This window comes from Mus caroli, chromosome 1 (genome assembly GCF_900094665.2).
Source record: "Mus caroli chromosome 1, CAROLI_EIJ_v1.1, whole genome shotgun sequence".
Lineage (NCBI taxonomy): Eukaryota > Metazoa > Chordata > Mammalia > Rodentia > Muridae > Mus > Mus caroli.
Window position 1 is genome coordinate 79,355,764 of NC_034570.1, and position 19,568 is coordinate 79,375,331.

General features: G+C 39.9%; 1 protein-coding gene across 3 annotated transcripts in view; it reads left to right on the top strand.

Annotated features, from left to right (window-relative positions):
* The window catches only part of Dis3l2 (DIS3 like 3'-5' exoribonuclease 2), a 328,742-nt gene that overhangs the window by 144,389 nt on the left and 164,785 nt on the right, over positions 1 to 19,568 (top strand). For all 3 annotated transcript variants that reach the window (XM_021163217.1, XM_029476858.1, XM_029476861.1), the window contains 2 exons: positions 5,613 to 5,713; positions 8,395 to 8,642. In XM_021163217.1, the coding sequence (XP_021018876.1) occupies positions 5,613 to 5,713; positions 8,395 to 8,642 (349 nt within the window). The remainder of the gene's footprint in view (positions 1 to 5,612; positions 5,714 to 8,394; positions 8,643 to 19,568) is intronic.

The window sequence follows — 19,568 nt, forward strand, 5'->3', positions numbered from 1 at the left end:
GAAAAAAGGATGGACCATCTAGAGACTGCTGCACCCAGGGATCCATCCCATAATCAGCCTCAAAACACAACACCATTGCATATGCCAGCAAAATTTTGCTGAAAGGACCCTGATATAGCTCTCTCCTGTGAGGCTATGCTGGTGCCTGGCAAGCACAGAAGTGGATGCTCACAGTCAGCTATTGGATGGAACACAGGGCCCCCAATGGAGGAGCTAAAGAAAGTACCCAAGGAGTTAAAGGGGTCTGCAACCCTATAGGTGGAACAACAATACGAACTAACCAGTACCCCCAGAGCTCGTGTCTCTAGCTGCATATGTAGCAGAAAATGGCCTAGTCGGCCATCATTGGTAAGAGAGGCCCCTTGGTCTTGCAAACTTTATATGCCCCAATACAGAGGAATGCCAGGGCCAAGAAGTGGGAGTGGGTGGGTAGGGGAGCAGGACAGGGGGAGGGTATAGGGAACTTTCGGGATAGCATTTGAAATGTATATAAAGGAAATAATAAGTAAAAAAAATTAAAGAGAAAAAAAACCTTATTCATATTGAGGGCAATTACATGTTACTTTTATCTTTTAAATTGTTACTACCAAAATATATCAGCTGAATGAAAATCTCTCAACAATATAAAAAGATTACCAATATGAAGGTATTTAAGAATTTAACACATAAAAAAAAGAATCATTAGGCTTGTTGGCCTATTATTTTTATAGGGAATAGCCAGTCAGAATAGTTTTTCTTACTAAGATAAGGTTGAGTCTTATACAGGTGTTAATGCTAACGCTAATAAACTAGAATTTTCAAACTGTTTAAATAGAATTTCAGATCATTGATGGAAAGAGATAGGATTTGACTTGACTTTCTTTCCGTAGTATTTCTTGGGGAGTCTTGAAAATTTTTTATATTAGAAGTATACCTCGTTTTGAAAAAAATTCTCCTTTAGGGCTGGTAAGGTGGCTCAGCAGGTGAAGGTGCTTGCCATCAAGCCCGAAGTTCTGAGTCTGATCCCATCCCTGGGATCCACTTGGGAGAAAGAGAGAACCAACTCTTTCAAGTTGTCCTCTGATTTCTACTTGCCCATCATTGACTGAGTGTGCATATATGTACACACACACACAAATTAATAAACATATAATAAAGAAATCAAAAGAAAATTATTTTTTAAATAAATATTTGGTCTAGAGTTGTTTGAGACAGAAAGGACATCAGAGCTGGCAGCTCTGTCCTCAGTATAGCAAACAGCACTGTGGAGGTCACAACCTTTTCCCTATTGAGAACGAACCACTGGCAGGTCTGCCCAGTGCTCAGGTCCATGCTGGTATTGCATTGCTCTGTCAGCAGCATTCCATCAAAAGCATTTTAAATTTAAGCACATTTTCTACTTTTTCAGACCCATCATTCATAGTGATGAGAACATATTTAGCAGCCCCTTCCTCCTCCCTCCCTCCTCTCCTCTCCTCCCCTCTCAGAAGCATGACCTCTGCAGGCCATCATTGCTACTCTTGTGATTAAGGCTTTGCTGTGTCTCACAAAGCATTCTTACTGTATTGTCTGTCAACTTCATAATCCTAGCCATGTGCTGTATACCTCTCAAGAGAGAACCATCTCTGGCTTCTGGGATGCTGGAAGGGAGAGTGTCTGAGCTTGTCACTCTCTTTGTCTGGACCTGTATGTTAGAAAATATGTTCTGCTGAGAATAGCTTTGAATCCTAAAATAGTAGTGGCTTAAATGAAAAGGAGCTTATTCCTCTCATATATTAAAGAAGACCAGATGTGAGCAGGTGATGGCTTGCAGGACAACCCCACAGGCTTCCTCCTGTCTTACTGCTCTGCTTGCCTCCAAAACCAAAGCGAGTATTGAGGGCAAGACTGACCTCTCGCATTCCCAGCAGTAAGTATGAGGGAAGGGAAAGCTGTCTCTAGACTTGAAGGATACTTTTTGAAAGATACTAGTAATACTTTCCCTTACATGTTACTGGTTAAAGCTCTGGCCAAAACTGGCAGCCATACATAGTTGCAAAAAGTCGTCTTTTGACCAGGCTGCCCTGCTAAAATTTGGAGCATTCATTATTAGGAAAGGAGAGACTAGACATGGGCAGTAACTAGAGTCTCTGCCATGGAGCTTGCCCCACCTCTCTCCCAGCCATATCTTTCTCCTGTGGCAGCTCTTTCCCACCCAGCACAGTGTCTCCAACCTGTTGATAAGTACTGTAAATGCCGTACTAGAACATTTCTGTTTCCACACCAGTGATGGTGCATTAGCCCTTCCTTGTATGAAGCAGTGGAAAAGTTTTGTGGATATAATAGTTATAGATTTGTGTTAAACATCTGCTCTACTTGGTGGACTGAAAGTAAGTGCAGAAGTACAAAGCATACAAGCTGTATTGAAAGCCAGTCTGTCTCTTTTGAATTGTAAACTTTTGTATTGAGCTGATTGTTCAGCATCATACATGTGATCAGCATGTATGGCCAGCTCCAAATTAGAACTCTAGATTTCACTTCTTTCTCTAAACTTTAAGTGGTGCCCCTACCAATGTAACTGCCAAGGTCAAAAATCTGGAAATAACCCTTCACTGTTCATATGCAGTAACCCTTAAGTTCTCATGTAAAATTCCCACCCATCAATCAGTTTAACTGCAAAATATATCTTAGTTCTCTAGTGCCTGTACCACAGCTCTGTCCTCAAGCAAGTTCTCTATGCATACTCTCAATCTATTCGATCTTGCCCTGGCCCATGCCACTCTGGCCCATGCCACTCTGGGCCATGCTACTCTTGCACAAACCCAGATGCCCATTGTTTCTAGGTTGAAATTCTGGACTTGTATATCCTGCAAGGAAGGCCCTACCTGATTTCACTGCTGTTGTTCCTTTCTCATCTTTTGTATAACCCATCCTTTCATCTGCTTTCTGGTTCCCTTTCTAGTCCTTGACTGTAGTCAGGACCACACATGAAGACTGCCCTGCCCCTACCTCTTCTTCACGTGTGTTTCCTCACACCCTTGCTACTTTTGCCCACACAATCCCTGGGTCTTCATGTAAATGTCATTTCCTCATAAGCCATTCCTTAACCTCCAAACTGTATTTCCCTCCCTGTTCCTTTAGGGCTGCTTTTTTCCTTTCTTTCTGAGAATTCATCACAAATTATCATTTATATTTACAGAGTGTTTACTTACTAATACCATTTCCACATTCATGTATGTAAGTTTCTTAAGAGTTTAGAACATACTTCTCTTACTAAAGGCCAAATCATCAATTCCTACTACTCAATAAATATCTAATGTCTCAAATAAATGAATTAATAAATGACTTCAGATTGATCAATGCAGTACCTTTTATTAAACTAGCAACTTTACTATTCAATGCAGAGAACTTGGAAAGGTCATGTCTTAGGTATGATGGAAGGAAGTCATGCCTAGGCCCACTTCCATTCTTGGCCTTTCATTTTAGATATAACCTGGTATACCCTCTGTATTGGCAGGCTTGCTGTTATCAGCATGGAACCTAAAGTGATAGACACTTTAAAATGGAGCTGGCTGTTGTCTAGTGGCCATCCCAGAGGGAGGCTTGCCTTGGGTCTGGGCTGTTATAGAAAAACTGGTCTCAGCTGAGCATGGTTACACATGCCTTTAATTCCCAGCTCCCTGGAGGCTGAGGCATGGAGATCACAAGTTCAAGGTCAGCCTCAGCTATTAACCAAGAAAACAGATAAGAAGAAAAAAAAAAGAAAGAAAGAAAGAAAGTAAACTGTTTTCCCCCCACCATTCTGACTTGATTAACTTTGTAAGTTCAAACCCTTAAATATCAGATATCTAAGTAGTGTGCAATTATATTATCTTCCCTTTTTCCTCCCAATGAATTGTGTTAATCTGTAGAAAACACTGACAAGATAACGTAACAAAAGAAATCAACACTGGGTCACTGGGTATGTGTGTTTTCTTTTAGACTATTTTTTTTAAAATGTTCTGGAAGCAACTGTTTTTTGTTTTGTTTTTTATTTTAATTCTGGTTATTGATCAAAGCTAAAAGCTGATCTTGAGTGGTTACCATCCTTTTACTGATAGAGAGGTCATTTCCTATGGGGGAGTTTGTTTTTCATTTTTGGAAGATTGAAAATTCTGCTTTCAGTAACACTATGGTGGGTGGGTTTCAGCAAAGCTAGAAACATACAGTTCATACTGAGTTTGAGACTCCTGCAGTGGTTCTGAAACTTGCCCAGAAGAGACAGCCAACTGTGAGAAGGATTTATGTATTTATTTGGGCCTTACAAATGTCTAAATAAGTGCATGCCAGCTTCCTGGAGCAGGTGCTGTATGAATTGATTATGGATCCTTGTTAATAAAAAATCTTCTATAGCTGGAGAAGAATATTTTCCAGAGAAAATATAATCTAACAATTGAAAATTAAAAAAACCTAAATTTCATAAAGTCTAATTTGCTGCTTTTGCTCATGGGTGTTTTTATGAACTGCTTCAAGTACAAAGCCTGCCACTGCTTCCTTGGGGAGATGTGATTTCAGTTCCTTGGGTGAATGTGCATTGCAACATTTAAGAATAGAAAATTAGAGCTGGGCATGGTGGCGCTTAATCCCAGCACTCGGGAGGCAGAGGCAGGCGGATTTCTGAGTTCAAGGCCAGCCTGGTCTACAAAGTGAGTTCCAGGACAGCCAGGGCTATACAGAGAAACCCTGTCTCAAAAAACCAAAAAACCAACCAAACAAACAAAAAAACAAAACAAGAAAAAGAATAGAAAATTAGGATTAGAGGTTTTTAAGTACTTTATTCTTCTTATGATACCACTAAGAATCTTTTTCCTTCCTAGCAGTACTGGGGATGGCATCTAGGGCCTTATGCATCTTAGTAGTGCTCAGTTACAGCCACAGCCCTTGTCAATAAGAACTGAAAACTAAGAAATTCAGAATTGGGTCGTCGGGTCATTTATTCATTCATTCGTTCATTCAATAAATACAGTTTAATTTTCATTGTTTTCTTTATCTTTTCATTATGGCTAGTACTACAGTACTTTCCAAAGTACTTTGTTAATGTTCAGGTTCTGTGCTATAGCAAGCTTCTGTGAAACTGTCAACCATGAGAGGGTAGGACTTGATAATGTGATTTTTTGGGGGGGGGGGGTCACTCATGTTCTTGTGAGTAACCCCCCACCTGCACTCTGTAAGAATGCCCAATTAAAAAGAAAGTAAAGGTTTATGTTAATTTTATTTAATTGATTTTTATGAGATGTACATGATGAATTTGCTTTTCACTTTCATTCTTTGCTGTGTACTGGAGTCATGTGGACAAGATCTATACATTTTACTTTCTAGCATTTTGACTCATGAGCAATTTAATTTTATTGCTCTCTACATTTATGCTGTTTATGTTAAATAGGTCAAAGGTAGCCTGCTAAGAGCAGGTATTCAGTGCAGGCACAGATATGACATGCTTGGCCTTATCCAAACCCCTGCCCAACAGCTGCCTCTGTTCATTCCTCTTTTGTGAAGAAGTGCTGTGGAGTACTTGGCCTCCATGAACCTTTCTAGTATGAATTTAACGATCTCTGTGTGCCTAGGGGACATGGAACTAACTAGTTACTCTTCTTCTTTTTTCTTCTCTGACTTAGGAAAAGAAGATTCTAGTACTCCAGTTATGAAAGATGAGAACACCCCCATACCACAGGACACAAGAGCCTTATCAGAGAAGTCACTTCAGAAATCAGCAAAGGTCTTTTTCCACATATTTTCTCTACTTGTCACTTGGGATACTCAACAGAACTATAAGAGCTCAGTTAATCAGAAAGTCAACAGAAACCATAAATTAGGGGAAATGGATAGGATTTCTGTAACTTAAAGCTTGTGAGTATGTCTTTATTTGCTTGATTTGGGATGTTAGTGGCATCTTCAGGTGTAGGACCAAACACAGTTGGCTCTTACTCTTGGTGGCACATGTGCTGCAAGGACAAGAGATAAAGTGAGACTGTAGTGAGACTTCCTGTACCACAGACATCTATCAGTGTTACTCTGGGTTGCACATCAACCATATTGCCGAGAGTAGCTCTCTTGCCTGTCTACATGAGGAGTTTGTAAGTTGTTATACTGCGCATGTCCTCTGTTGTTCATGGGTCAGCCAGAGCTCCATCTCACTAGGCATTTTTGGGGACAGTGATGTTAAGATATGCTAGGTGGAAATGGCTGTCATGAGCAGGTAGCCTGGCATGGTGGTAGGCAGGAGGTGTTGCCTTCCTCTTCTCACAGTTCTTTGATTGTCTCCTGTGTTTTTGGCATGAAGAATATGAAAATTATCAGTCTGTATCATCTGTGTTGTATATAATGTACACATATGTATATATATATTTGTATACTACATGTTTATATACTATATATAACATACATGTGACAAAGCTATACCTGTTTTGTATCACCTGTACAGTATTTACATTTTTTACTTTATAGTTTAAATTAAACAAAGAATGTTTACATAAAAATTATGCATTTTGCTTACCTTGTAAAATTGAATTCTGACTGCACTGAGCTGTGATCCTCTGTGACCTTAGTTAAAGCTAGCCTCTGTCCATGAAACTTCTGTCTGTTATTTCCTGCCACCTTTCCACTATGCTTATCTCTTCTCTTCTTCCCTCTGTGGGATATTTCATAATGAATTGGACATAAAATTATAAGGAAAAAAATAGTACTTCCATGCAAAATGTATGTGGAGTCAGAGTCATTCCCAGGGCAGCAGACGTTGAATGCATAATAGGTCATGCTCAGCTTCTCTCTGTATTTCAGAAGTATCAAAAATTAAATGGACAAGCAGGGACTTCTGGTTCAGACACTATGGCATGGACTTGTTTTTCTTCTCCTACTAAACATAACTATAAATCCTGGGAAGAATATAATAGGCATTCAGAGGAGAACTATGAACAGTAGAAAGGAGGATTAACTAGTTAGGAACTCTACAGCAAGAGAAAGTCAGAGGGTAACACAGATATCCCTATGTTTCTGAATCTAGCTCAGTGATAAAGGGTGGGGGAAGGAGACTCACTCCTCAGATCTAATATGAAACTCAAGAAATACCAGATAATCCTGGCAGCACTGGCAAAGGAAATTGACTGGGAGTCCTGGATTGTAAATGGCCAGGGGAAAGGGCTCTCCTTTTACCTCAGGCCCCTAACCTTTCTCTCCCTATCAAGAGACAGCAGACATCTGACTGGCTTCAAGAGACCCCACAACAAGAAACACGAGGCTCAAGAAACCTTTTTCCCTCACTCTGGCACCAGGCTGCCAGAGACCACAGTGAAAAGGGCAGACTGACACAGAAAGCTCCTTTCTCCTCATCCAGAAAACTTAGCCTTTGGCTAGTAAGGCCCTTACTCAACAGGCCTATGGTCCCTATGGCTGGGGAATCCTCTGTTGTACCTAGAGATGCTGAGCAGCCAGGTAGGACCAACAAGGAAGATCCTGCTCTGATAAGATAAATACTCCAAATTAGAAGACTCTGTCCTTGAAGGCCAGAGATATCCCTTCCATACTTCCAGTAGCCTAACATGGGAGATTATCTTCTACCTCACAGGAATAACTAGCAGATACCACCAGGAGTCCAGTGTTACTATATAAACCAGACATACGAAAATTGCATTGAAAACAGAGTTATCATTAGAACTGAAGTTCTCTTCAGTAGGCTAAAGTATGTTTAAGTTGAATATGATTTCTGCCTCTGTCTGTGAGAGGTTGAAGTAGGACCCAGAGACTCTTAAGGTGAGAGCCTAGAGGTCTAAAATATAGTAGAAACTCCTTAAGAACTATATATATATATATCAAGAGCCAAAACAATTATATTAATTGAGAAAAGATGTTCAACCGATGTGAATGCTGAAGATACTGGGTTATCCAATAAGAGCCCAGTTGGAAGCTATTATAAAGATTTTCAACAAACATTACACATTCTCTGGACACATTTGAGAAAACAGGAGATGTCAGAAAAGAAATAGAAGTTACACTCCAATTGAGAACAGTAATTTTTTTTATGTTTAGTAACATTTTAAAATAAAGCAGTTACTGTTTTGTTCTTGGGAAATCCTGGTATTGTTCTTGTGGGAAAAGTATAGTGGTGGAGCTCTCCATCCCTGCTCATCTGCACATGTCTTTATAAGACATAGTACATGACTATCAAAAGCATTTTTATCTAATTTATCTAATTTATTCATCTGTTCATAGTTTCTTCCTTTTCCTGAATACTCAAGTTGTTGCACCTTACATTTAAGTCACTTAGTTACAGGGTATCACAGAAACACTTCATGGTGAACTCCTAAAGCAGTTAGGTCCAGCTAGTTGATCTGATAATGTCCTGCTGACTTTCTGACTGATACTCATAGAGAGAAACAATGACTTTGTCTTTGGTGTTTTCAGGTGGTTTACATCTTGGAGAAAAAGCATTCCCGAGCAGCAACTGGCATCCTGAAACTCTTGGCTGATAAGAACAGTGACCTGTTTAAGAAATACGCCCTGTTTTCTCCTTCAGACCACCGAGTACCTAGAATTTATGTACCTCTCAAGGACTGTCCCCAGGACTTCATGACCCGACCTAAAGACTTTGCCAACACACTCTTCATCTGCCGCATCATAGACTGGAAGGAGGACTGTAATTTTGCCCTGGGGTAGGTGATCTCTGGCAGAAAACTGCAGGGCACAGGACGAAGGCAGTGTGGGTGGGCTTTAGGTGAGCAGCTTATGTACTTTAGGTCTTACTTCTTTACTAAGAGCCTCGGTATTGGTGTAGTTTGGTCCCAATCTTCTAAGAATTTCCCATAGGTCACCTATAGATGTCTTGAATTACCAGGCAAACACCATTGCTTTTGGCATTAAATATACATTTTTTCTAGACTTCTTCCTGCTGTGTCATAAATACCACTGGGACCTGTGTACTGCAGATAAGTTCTTGTAGTAAGCAGTCAGTCTTCTAATTTCAGACCTTATGTTAAAATATGAGCAGTCCCACCATATTCAGGAAATCTTTGGCTTCTGTGCTTTAATGTGAACATGGAGACATGTTTGAGTGTTGGACTTGTTCATGGTGATCTTCAATTTAAAGAATGCCAAAGATTCCATGCATGGCATTGGAGATAGAGAGGAACACAAGGGTACCCATGTTTGATGGAAGCTGTCAAAAATCATTTTAATTAATCATATATGTCATGGTCCTTAGACTCTTAAGGATTGCCATTTATTTTGTTTGAAGAATCTGCTGGACCTTCATCATAAATACTATACCTATTTCTTCTTATAGCTACTGTTCATTTTGAAAGAAAAGTAACATTATATTAACTACATTTTTGACCTTTTATAGTGGTATCTAGTTTTTGCATCACATGGGATAAAACATAACTATATAATGTAGAGGAGTCTGTCTGGACACTTATGTGTAGTTCAATGTAGTGCTCATCCAACTTGTCTAAAACCCTCCAGGAAATGCTCTGTGCTTATCAGAGCTAGTCCTGAATGAATGACTACTGGCCACTATGTGCTGCTCTTGTTAGATTTATTCTACTTGTGCTATCTTAATGCTTAGTTCAGCAGAGTAAAATCTATTAAGTCAGGCATGGTGGCTCACCCTTTAATCCCAGCACTGAGACAATCAAGGCATGTGGGTCTCAAGGACATTTTGGGCTACATAGATAGTTTTAGGACAACCAGGGCTATATAATGAGACCCTTCTCAACAAACAAACCTATCCATTCATCCATCTATCTATGTGTCTATGTATGTATGTATGTATGTATGTATGTACGTATGTATGTATCATATATGTATGTGCAGATACATGTATATATCTTCTACGTATGTATGTGTATGTATCTACCTATCTGTGTATGAGTGTGTCTATCTGTCTGTCTGTCTGTCTGTCTCATGTGTCATAATGATGTAATTTAAGAAGCCTCACCCCATGGCCCTTTTCCAGTTCTGTGAAGATTGGAGTAATTTCCATGGTCTCAGAGCCACTTAGGAACCATTGTGCTTTCTTTTCTGCTCTCAAGTATGTGGTTGTAGCCTCATCATTTTAAAGCCTAACTTATTATCAAAGAATGGCATCAACCTCTCACACTCCAAATAGCCCTTCTCACAGGCTGTGCCAGTTTCTCACCATCAAATCAAAGGGCCTGATGATGGTTATGCCACCTGCCCCTGTTAACTGTGTTGCCACACACTGTTGGGCAGTGACAAGGGAAACTGCCGTGTCAGAGCAGGAAATCCAGCTGTCTTTTATCTGCCTTTCTACCATATCCCATTGTACAAGCATAATTAGGCCATTTCCTGAGTATTCAAATCTAAGGGTGTAGTCAGGAAATCTTCTTCCTGGTGTGAGTTTCTGAAGGACCTTATATATTCTCCATGCACAGCTCAACCCTTATCTCATCAGGAACCCTTGGCTTGAGTTAAGTGCAGCGCCGCAGCTACAAAGGGATCCAGGCCTTGGAAACAGCAAGTGTATTCACTGGTTCTAAAGAAAGAATATTCTAAAATGATAATCATATGTTATGCAACTTCCAAAGTAAAGCTTGACTATTATCATATTTAGATGAAAAACTATGATTTGTCTACATTTGTAATGTAAAGACATTCAAATTATATTTCCTAAAACCACACCTTCAAATTCTTTGTAAAAAGAGAAAATTTACTTATAAAACAAAGCCCGACAGCTTTCCATAATGAGGTTCTCAGATGGAGTCTGTTGCCCAGAGGGTGAGAGCTGCAGCTGTTGAGCTGTTGGTGGTCCCTGCCGTTTTGTTCTGGCTATCAGTTACTGATCTTTAGGAACTGAGGTCACTGTTTCCCAGTCTAACTGCACAGGAGGTGCTACAGTGGCCTAGCTTTCTTCCTTCATCTTTGCCAGACGTTGACCAGGAGCATGAGGTAGTAGTTGCAGTGGGTGGAAGCTGCCACATAAACAGTGCCTAAAACTGAAATTAGCTAAAGTGTCTTCCTCTGAAATTTCTTCCCTGTGCCTGTGTCTTTTTTACCAGAGTCTTGAGCTTCTTCTGCCCATGACATTGTTACCAATTCTTAAAGTCCAAAGTTAGATTCCTTTTTGGTGGATAAGTTTAGTTCAGCAGACAGCTGTAAGTATGTGTAAGGTGATGTACCACCCAAGAAGCTCAGGGGGAGGAGCAAGCTAGAGTCAGTTCTGGAAACTGTGACTAATAGAAGTCCTGGATATAAATGGCAAAGAGATAATTTGTTCTAAGAAATGGAATCCCACCTGCACTAATTTAAATCACGTGGGGATTACTGTTAGAAGCCCATGGTTCTCCTAAAACCCAGGGCACGAAACCCAAGAGGAAGAATTATGAGAAATTCATAACTAGCAAAGCAGCAAGCATACTGCTTTTCTCTCAAGCACCATGACCAGACCAGCTACCCTCTTGCTTGTGAGCCGAGCTCCTCTACTTCACTTGATACAGCAACCATCTACCTGCATACACAGCCAGTCTGTGGGTCACATGCTGAAGTCTGGACACAAGACAGAATTCACAGGGCAGACAATTGCATTGACCAAGTTATGACAGATAATTTCTAGGAAGGAGCTTGAAGTAGATGTGGGACCCAGGTTTCTGTGGCCTTCTGCCTCATGTGCAGGACTATGAACCCAACTCTCTGGGAAGAAACATGGAGAAATTAGAAGTGACTGTCCTGTCTGTTTGAGCTCCCACTATAGTACAAAACAAATGGTCTTAGGTTCTTTCACAGAAAGAAAATAAATTTATGAAGGTTTGGAGGAGATACAAGAAAGGGGAGATATAGGATAATTTCCTAGGAGACAGAAACTGTTTGCTAACACATCTCCTGGACTGAGAATCTAGAGTGGGCAGAAAGGGGCCTGAGGAACAGCTAGAGAGTAGAAGCCAGAGGAAGTGGAAGAACCTGAAGCAGGAAAACTGCAGAGGAGACAAGTGGAGTGAAAATATTGGGGGGTGAGAGAGGGGGGAAGAAGGTAAATTCTGCATGAAAGAAAAGGTAGGGCTGGTGAGATGGCTCAGTGGGTAAGAGCACCTGACTGCTCTTCCAAAGGTCCGGAGTTCAAATCCCAGCAACCACATGGTGGCTCACAATCATCTTTAACGAGATCTGACTCCCTCTTCTGGAGTGTCTGAAGACAGTGACAATGTACTTACATATAATAAATAAATAAATCTTAAAAAAAAGAGAATTGATTTGTTTAAAAAAAAAAAAGAAAAGGTAGAAGGCTCTTAGAACGTCCAGATCTCCGTTGGCAGATGCGTAGTAGTGTAACCACAGTGTCCTTTGTAAAACCTACTACCAAGCTCCCACGATCCCCCATCCTTTGCTGTTTCCTTAGATGACTGTCTGCTCACGGCTCCAAGGTTTTGCATACTATACTTACTCAAAGAGACTCTCACCACTTGGTGAAATAGTCAGCTTTTCAGTTCAACTTAGTTGGCCATTCAAAAAATCTTAGCTGACTCTCAGGCCTCCTTTGGGGTTTTCACATAGCTTCTAATAATTTCACTACTGTAGCTCAGATACTGTTTGGATTACAATCACTTATTTGATATTTTACTTGGCTATAAGCTTATTTTAACCAAAAATACCTTAGGATAAAGCTGGTCAGATGATGAGGTTGGACTGAAGGTGACTCTCAGGTCTGGAGCTAGGTTGACAAGGAAATACAGGGAATGAGGGAGGTTTGGATTGGAAAATAAGGAGACCAAAAAGTTCCATGACATCAAGGTCAGTGCGTGGTAACAGCTTATGACATGTGTACAGATCAGGTGGAGGCTTTCAGTGTTAGGAAGTTCCAACATTTAGCAAAAAGATCGAAAAGAATATGAACATTTATAGAATATATGACATCAGTAGCTTTGGGAAGATCATAAGGAAGCCATTGGTCTTGGCTCCCATGTGCTGTAATTGCCTCCTTGGCATCCCCTGTGACACTTTGGCACCTCAGTTTAAGGAAAGCTCAGAAACTTTACAGTTTGGAGACCCATGGTCTTTAGGGTTATATTCTGTCTTGATGTTGGAATTGTCAATATGGAGTCTCACTTGACTTTACAATATATCTACTACCTTTAGTGAATTATTAGGCTTGTAATTCTGTCAGAACCCAAACAGTAGTCTTAGTGAGCCCTTGCTGGCATTTCGGGACCACTGCTTTTTGTCATAAATCACAGCATACTTAGTACTTTTAATATTTAGTAGTGGACTCTTGTCCAGAATAACCAAAGAGCGGCATTGGCTTCCCTTCTGGAATGATTTGCAATTATGTAATGAGATTTACAGTTTTAGGAACTCCTCAGCTCTCTTAAATCTTCATTCCCTTTTGAAACTCTCATAGTGACATTCATAATGGTATTTCTTAGACCTTTGTACAACCTACTACCAAAGCTCTAAAGATCACTGTCTCAGCCTCATCCCTTCTATGATGTCGTGGGCACAAAGATAGCAAGGTCACTTCCTCCTATGTGTTGTGGTTTCTTTTCAGATAATATAAGGATAACTCTTGAAGGAAATGAAAGGGTTTCACAGTAGCTACTGTCAGGAACAAATAGTGTTTGGGGGCAATCCTGAAGGCTGAGGCTATAGGACAGGAATTGGTCTAGAACAAACTGACATATTACTTAGATTATTTGGAGCTCGTGTCTCTAGCTGCATATGTATCAGAAGATGGCCTAGTCGGCCATCAGTGGAAGGAGAGGTCCATTGGTCGTGCAAACTTTATATACCTCAGTATAGGAGAAGGCCAGGGCCAAGAAGTGGGAGTGGGTGGGTAGGGGAGTGGTGAAGGAGGGCATGGGGGACTTTTGGGATAGCACTGGAAATTTAAATGAAGAAAATACCTAATAAAAAAAAGTTTTGGGGACTTGGAGGGGAGATGAATAGGTCAGCTCAGGTTCAGCAAAGATGAGAGGCTTATGGTTGAACTTGGGGCTGTCTGGGCTTAACTCAAAGCTATTGGAGTGAGGTGGAGAGAATGGATTGCAGCATTGTTCATTTCAATGAGGGCAGCAAAGTCCTCTGAAGCCAATGGCTAAGCAACATAGAAGAGAGGTTCTGGTTGCCGTGGTATGCAGAGGAGAAGGTTGAGTGGGGTCTGCCTGAATCTCCTAGCTTTTCACCAGGAGTGTTTTTTTTTTTTTTTTTTTAAAGAGCTAGTCCTCTATAGTCACCTTTTAGAAGCAAATACTTCTATTAGGTTTTTTTTTTTTGTTTTTTTGGGTTTTTTTTGCTTTGTTTTGTTTTGCTTTGTTTTGTTTTGTTTTTTTGAGACAGGGTCTTAGCTTATAGCACTGGTGTCCTAGAACTTACTGTGCAGATCAGCTGTCCTCAAATTCAAAGAGATCCACCTGCATCTGTCTTCTGAGTACTGGAAGCAGTGTCATGAGTCACCACATCCGGCTTCTGTTTGGTTTGGAAGATACTGAATTTCTTTAGGGAATAGATAAAAATTGATGGTATGGCTAAAATTACTATATATGAATTATTTAATGTTAGCAGAAAAATGCAGTGGTGGCCAGGCCCTTAGATAAAGCAAAAGGCAGAAATTCATGCTACAGAGGAATTGTTTACAAGATTAATAAACAGAGAAACAACTTTCTGCAACCTCCCTCCCCCATCTCTCTACAAAGCGAGTATTTCACTTCCCCAAGAGCACATTTCTTATGTGAATAGTCTTCTGAGGGACAGGCTGAATTATATGAAACAGTGAGATTTTACAAGTCCTTTTCTGAGTCGTGACTGTGCCTTGGTTAAGGGGGGTGAGGGAGAGAGCAAATCAGGCTGAGGAGGGGGCTCTTTTTTTGTGTGTGACTGTCGGGCTCCACCTGGTGGCCTGAAAGGATCAGTTTTGGAAAACAAAACAAAACAAAACAAAAAACAAACAAAAAAAAACAACAAAAAAATAAAAACAAACCTGCATCTTGCAGAAGTCAAGGGACTGTAATGTCAGCTTGTATTTGGGTCTTGTATCTTGCTTTTGATCTCCGTGTCTGCATTTGTGCCAGTGTCATGCTATTATTATTACTTTATACCCCTGCAGTATAGCTTGAAATCTGGTGTGGGACTCCCTTCAGCAATGCTCGTTTGACTCAGGGCTGCTTGGTGATTCCATATGAATTTTAGTGCAGTTTCCCCTATTGTGAGTCATGTCATGGGGACTATAACTGACTGTGATCACATTGACTCTGTAAGTTGTGTATTTTTATAGAATGGCCATCTTCACAATATTAATTGTACCAATCCATAAATATTGGGGAGGGTTGTCTTTCCATCTTCTAGTGCCTTCCACAATCCTTTTCTTCAGAGATTTAAAAACTTTATATTGTAGGCATCTTTCATGCCCTTGGTTAGGCTTATTCCTAGATACTGTATTTTATTGAGGCTATTGTGAGACTGTTTCCATGATTTTGTTCTCAGTTTGTTGTTAGTGTAAAGAAAGGTACTGATTATTATCAGTTGGTTTTGATCATTTCTAATCAACATTTGTAGAAATTTGTAGAATTTGTAAAGTCAACATTGGTAGAATTTTGGGGATCACGTATGTGTAGTAACATCATCTGCAAACAATGATAGCTTGACTTCTTATGTGTATTTTTTATTTTATTTTATTTTTAATTTATTTTTTACACTCCATATTCCATTCCCCGACCCCCCCCCACTGTCTGACTGCTCCACATCCCACACCTCCTCCCCACCCCACCCCACCCCATCTCCACGTGGATGCCCCCACCCCAATGTGTATTTTTAAAATTTCCTTCTCAGTCTTCCTGCTCTAGAGTGCTTCAGACACTGTATTGAAAAGGAGGAGGACAGTAACAGTCCTGTCTTGTTTCTGATTCTATAGGATTGCTCCAGTGTCGTTTTTATTTAGCATGATGTTGGTATGTTTGTCATATGCAGCTTTTCCTATGATGAAGTATGTTTCCTCTACTCCCATTCTCACTAGGACTGTTTTCATGATGGCATTGTTTGTTTTGTCAAAGGACTTTTTCTGTATTGGGATTAGCAAAGACCTTTTAAAATTGAGATATTTATGTAATTTTTGTATTTAATTCCATTTATGTGAGTTATAGTGTTTGTTAACTTACGTTGGAAAAATAACTACACTGTACTTATGTCTCCTATAAAGCTCAGAGATAGCAGCACAGGCTTACTGGTTGGGGGAAATGTGGATTTTAGTTTTCTTTGAGCTCAAGTTCCCAATATTTAAGTAATGAAGTGAAAAAAGGAATTGGAGAAGGGAAAGGGAGTTAAAGTAATAATGGGAGGGAAGGAGGCTTGGCCAGAGGTCTGAAAAGCAATAGAAGAAATGCTGATATTAGGTTCAGAGAATAGAAGCACAGATATAACAATGTGACAGCTGCAGTAGACAAATGAAACTTAAAGTAAAAAGCATTTTATAATAATACTAAATTAATTTTTAAGTTAAAGGTTAAAAAACCAAAATTAATAATAAAATAAAATAGAACATATATTTTCAGTCATTGTGTCTTCCTGGTTGGGCAGGATCTATCCCTGTGTTTGCTATTATTGCAAATCTAAATTCTACTTTTTTCAGTACTGGGATTGTTTTTGTTTGTTTGTTTGTTTTGTTTTGTTTTTTCTTTTTATCTTTTTGATAAACTGAATTTAAAACAAAAACAGTCTTAGGTTTGCAGAAAGTTGACATGATGGGCTGGAGAGAATGCCCAGCTTCAGTTCCCAGTGCCCACACTGGGGAAACTTGCTGTCAGCTGAGTTGCAGGGGATCACACTCCCACCCTGTCTGTCCTCCATAAGCTCCCAGGCACCTGTAACTGCAGTTCCAGCAAAGTACACAGAAAGCAACACCATTTGAACTGTAATACATCTACATGAAAGTTATTTTTATGGTTCTGAAATTTACACTGAAACTAAAATGTCAAAACAAACACTTGGGCAAGATAAATACACAGTCTACCAGTCAGTTCCCTGGTGGAGCTTTGGGATTCTCCTATTTAGGGAAGATCAGATCTTAGTTCTTAGATAGAGGGGAGCCTTTCTGGGGCATCTAAGGCCCCTTCTCAACAGCACGAGCTCTTTCACCATGCTGACACATTAGATTTTTATCTTCTGCAAGCTCTTCAGTCTGTGCAACTATCAAATATATCTCCAGTGGAAATCCATAATAAATTTATTTAAATGAGGCACTTGAGAAATGTTCTTTCGAACTTAGTAAAATAAATGTTAATTACTACTAATAGGAACTTGGAGATGTTGATTTCATTTGGAAGGCATAACTAAAATATGATTTTGTCTTTATAAGCCATCTTGCAATTTCATGAACAAATTAAGATTGTTTGGCCCCAGTCTTATAACTCTGTGAATTTTATTGCCAGGACAGAAAGCACAAGCTGGAAAAAAGAAATATTTTTCTCTTTAATTTTAGTAACGCCCCAGTGACTGGTGTGACTTAGGTGACAGTTTGTGGGGTTGGGTGCATCACCATACTTGTTGACTGTTATCATCTTTCCTCTTCACACTCTCTTTGCCACATATATGGTCCAGCGACCTAGGCTGCTTACCCCTGTGAGAACTGTTTCCGTCTCTTAGTAAGCCTCTGTTTTCGCCTGATCGGATTCCCATAGCTGTTTATGACAGCCTTGTTTTCTTGAGATCTTGCATTTGGAAAAATTTAACTCTGAAATCGAATGACTCTCCTAGAATATGTTTCTCTGGCATTTTTCTGTGTTAGTTCTTCCTGAGATGTGAGCTAGCCTGTCAGAAAAATCTCAATTTCTTCTTATTTCTGGAGCATTGTCTTAGTAATATATTTGAAAATGGTTTCTAGTCCTTCTATCTAGAACCTACCTCCAGCTATGGCATGGTTAGATTCCTTTGATCTGATCTGATCTGATCTGATCTGTGTATTAGTTACTTGCCTCATTTTTGTGACAAAACAACCAAACAAAAGAAAAACCTGTCAAAAGCAGGCTCACAGTTTAAGGGTGCCATCCATCAGAGTGAGCAGGAGGTGACAGATAACACTATGTCCACAATCAGGAAGCAAAGAGTCATGGATTCTTGCGTTCATCTCCTTTTCCCCCTTTACTCAGTGAATTAAAACCATACTAAATGCTATTCATTATGCTTTCTTCCTTGGCCTGTCCAATGGTGCTGCCAACATGCCTTTCCGTGGCTATTGTAAGATCCTCCAAGAGGACAGCCAAGGTTAACTATCACAATCTGCCATTCACAAGTTTTCTTTAAGTTCTTCTGAAATCTTTGTGCTTCTGTTTTGTTGCCCTCGATTTTCCCACCCCTCCCCCCATGGCCCTCACTTAGTGATGTTTCATCTCTGTGACCCTTGGTGTTTATAAGTGCTGTCACTTTCCCTCTAGCGACTGGTAGCAGGATCTTTGTTTCTCTGGTAGTGCTTTCTACTTATCTCTCAAGTCCCTAAAACTGAAAGCCTTCGAGAATTATGCACTTGTGCTGCTGATCCCAGCATTTGACTCCCAGGGCTGATAGGGTCACCAGTTGTTGTACCTGTGTGTCCATTCTTGGGTCATGACTGTTATTCTGAGACTATTTACTTGGAAGATGTTTAGCTCTTCCATGCTTTCCTTTAATCCTTCCTTGCTTACCATCAGAATGGTTTTTTTAATTGAACATACTTTATGGTTAAATGTTATATAACATTTATATAATAGTCAATTGTTGGCAGAGGATGCATTCCCGGCCTCCTGATAGAGGTCTGAAACCACGGGCAGCACTGAACCCAACACCCACTAGGTTTATCTATGTGTATGAACTTATGCTAAGGTTTAACTTATTCATTAGACACAGCAAGAGATTAACAACAGTAACTGACCAAATGGAATAATCCTAACAGTACACAGTAATAAAATTGCCAGCAGTACTGCTCTTACACTGTGCAGGCATCAACTAAAATAAGTACATAACCGCACCGCCAGCACCGTACTGCCACAGAAGTTGGTCTAGTAGCAAAGATGGCTACAAGTGACTATGGAATAGGTTGAATGTGCCGAGCAAATAGCTGTAAAAAAGACTAATGCCTGCTCTATGTAAGACCCAGCAGGATGGCGGGAGACCTGTTACTCAGAATAGCATGGGACTTAATGTATGAATTATTTCTAGATTTTTTTCGATCTAGTAATTTCTAACCATGGGTGACTGCCAACTAAGACTTTGGAAAATTAAACCATAGACAGGAAACTATTGTAATGATCTTCCAAAGCTGAATCTTAGCAAACGTCTTTGTCCAGTTTCTTACACTTTTTCCACATTAAGTATAGAGTTATCATTTATGACTGTAAGTATTTTGGAGAAGTGCTCCCAGCTTTTCAGGATGAGACCAGGGTTTATTGTGGTCTACATCTGCTGTACCCACACTTCTACCAGAAGTCCCACTCATACAAGAACATACTTCTTTTCATGTAGGCATAGTTCTCTCAAACTACTCTATGCCTCATTATTTATACTTCTTCCAGGAACTATTTAGTGATCTGATCAATAAATAGTTAGTTGCTTAATGTCATTTAAATACTGTCTTGAATTTGAGGCCAACCTGGGCTACAGAGTAACAT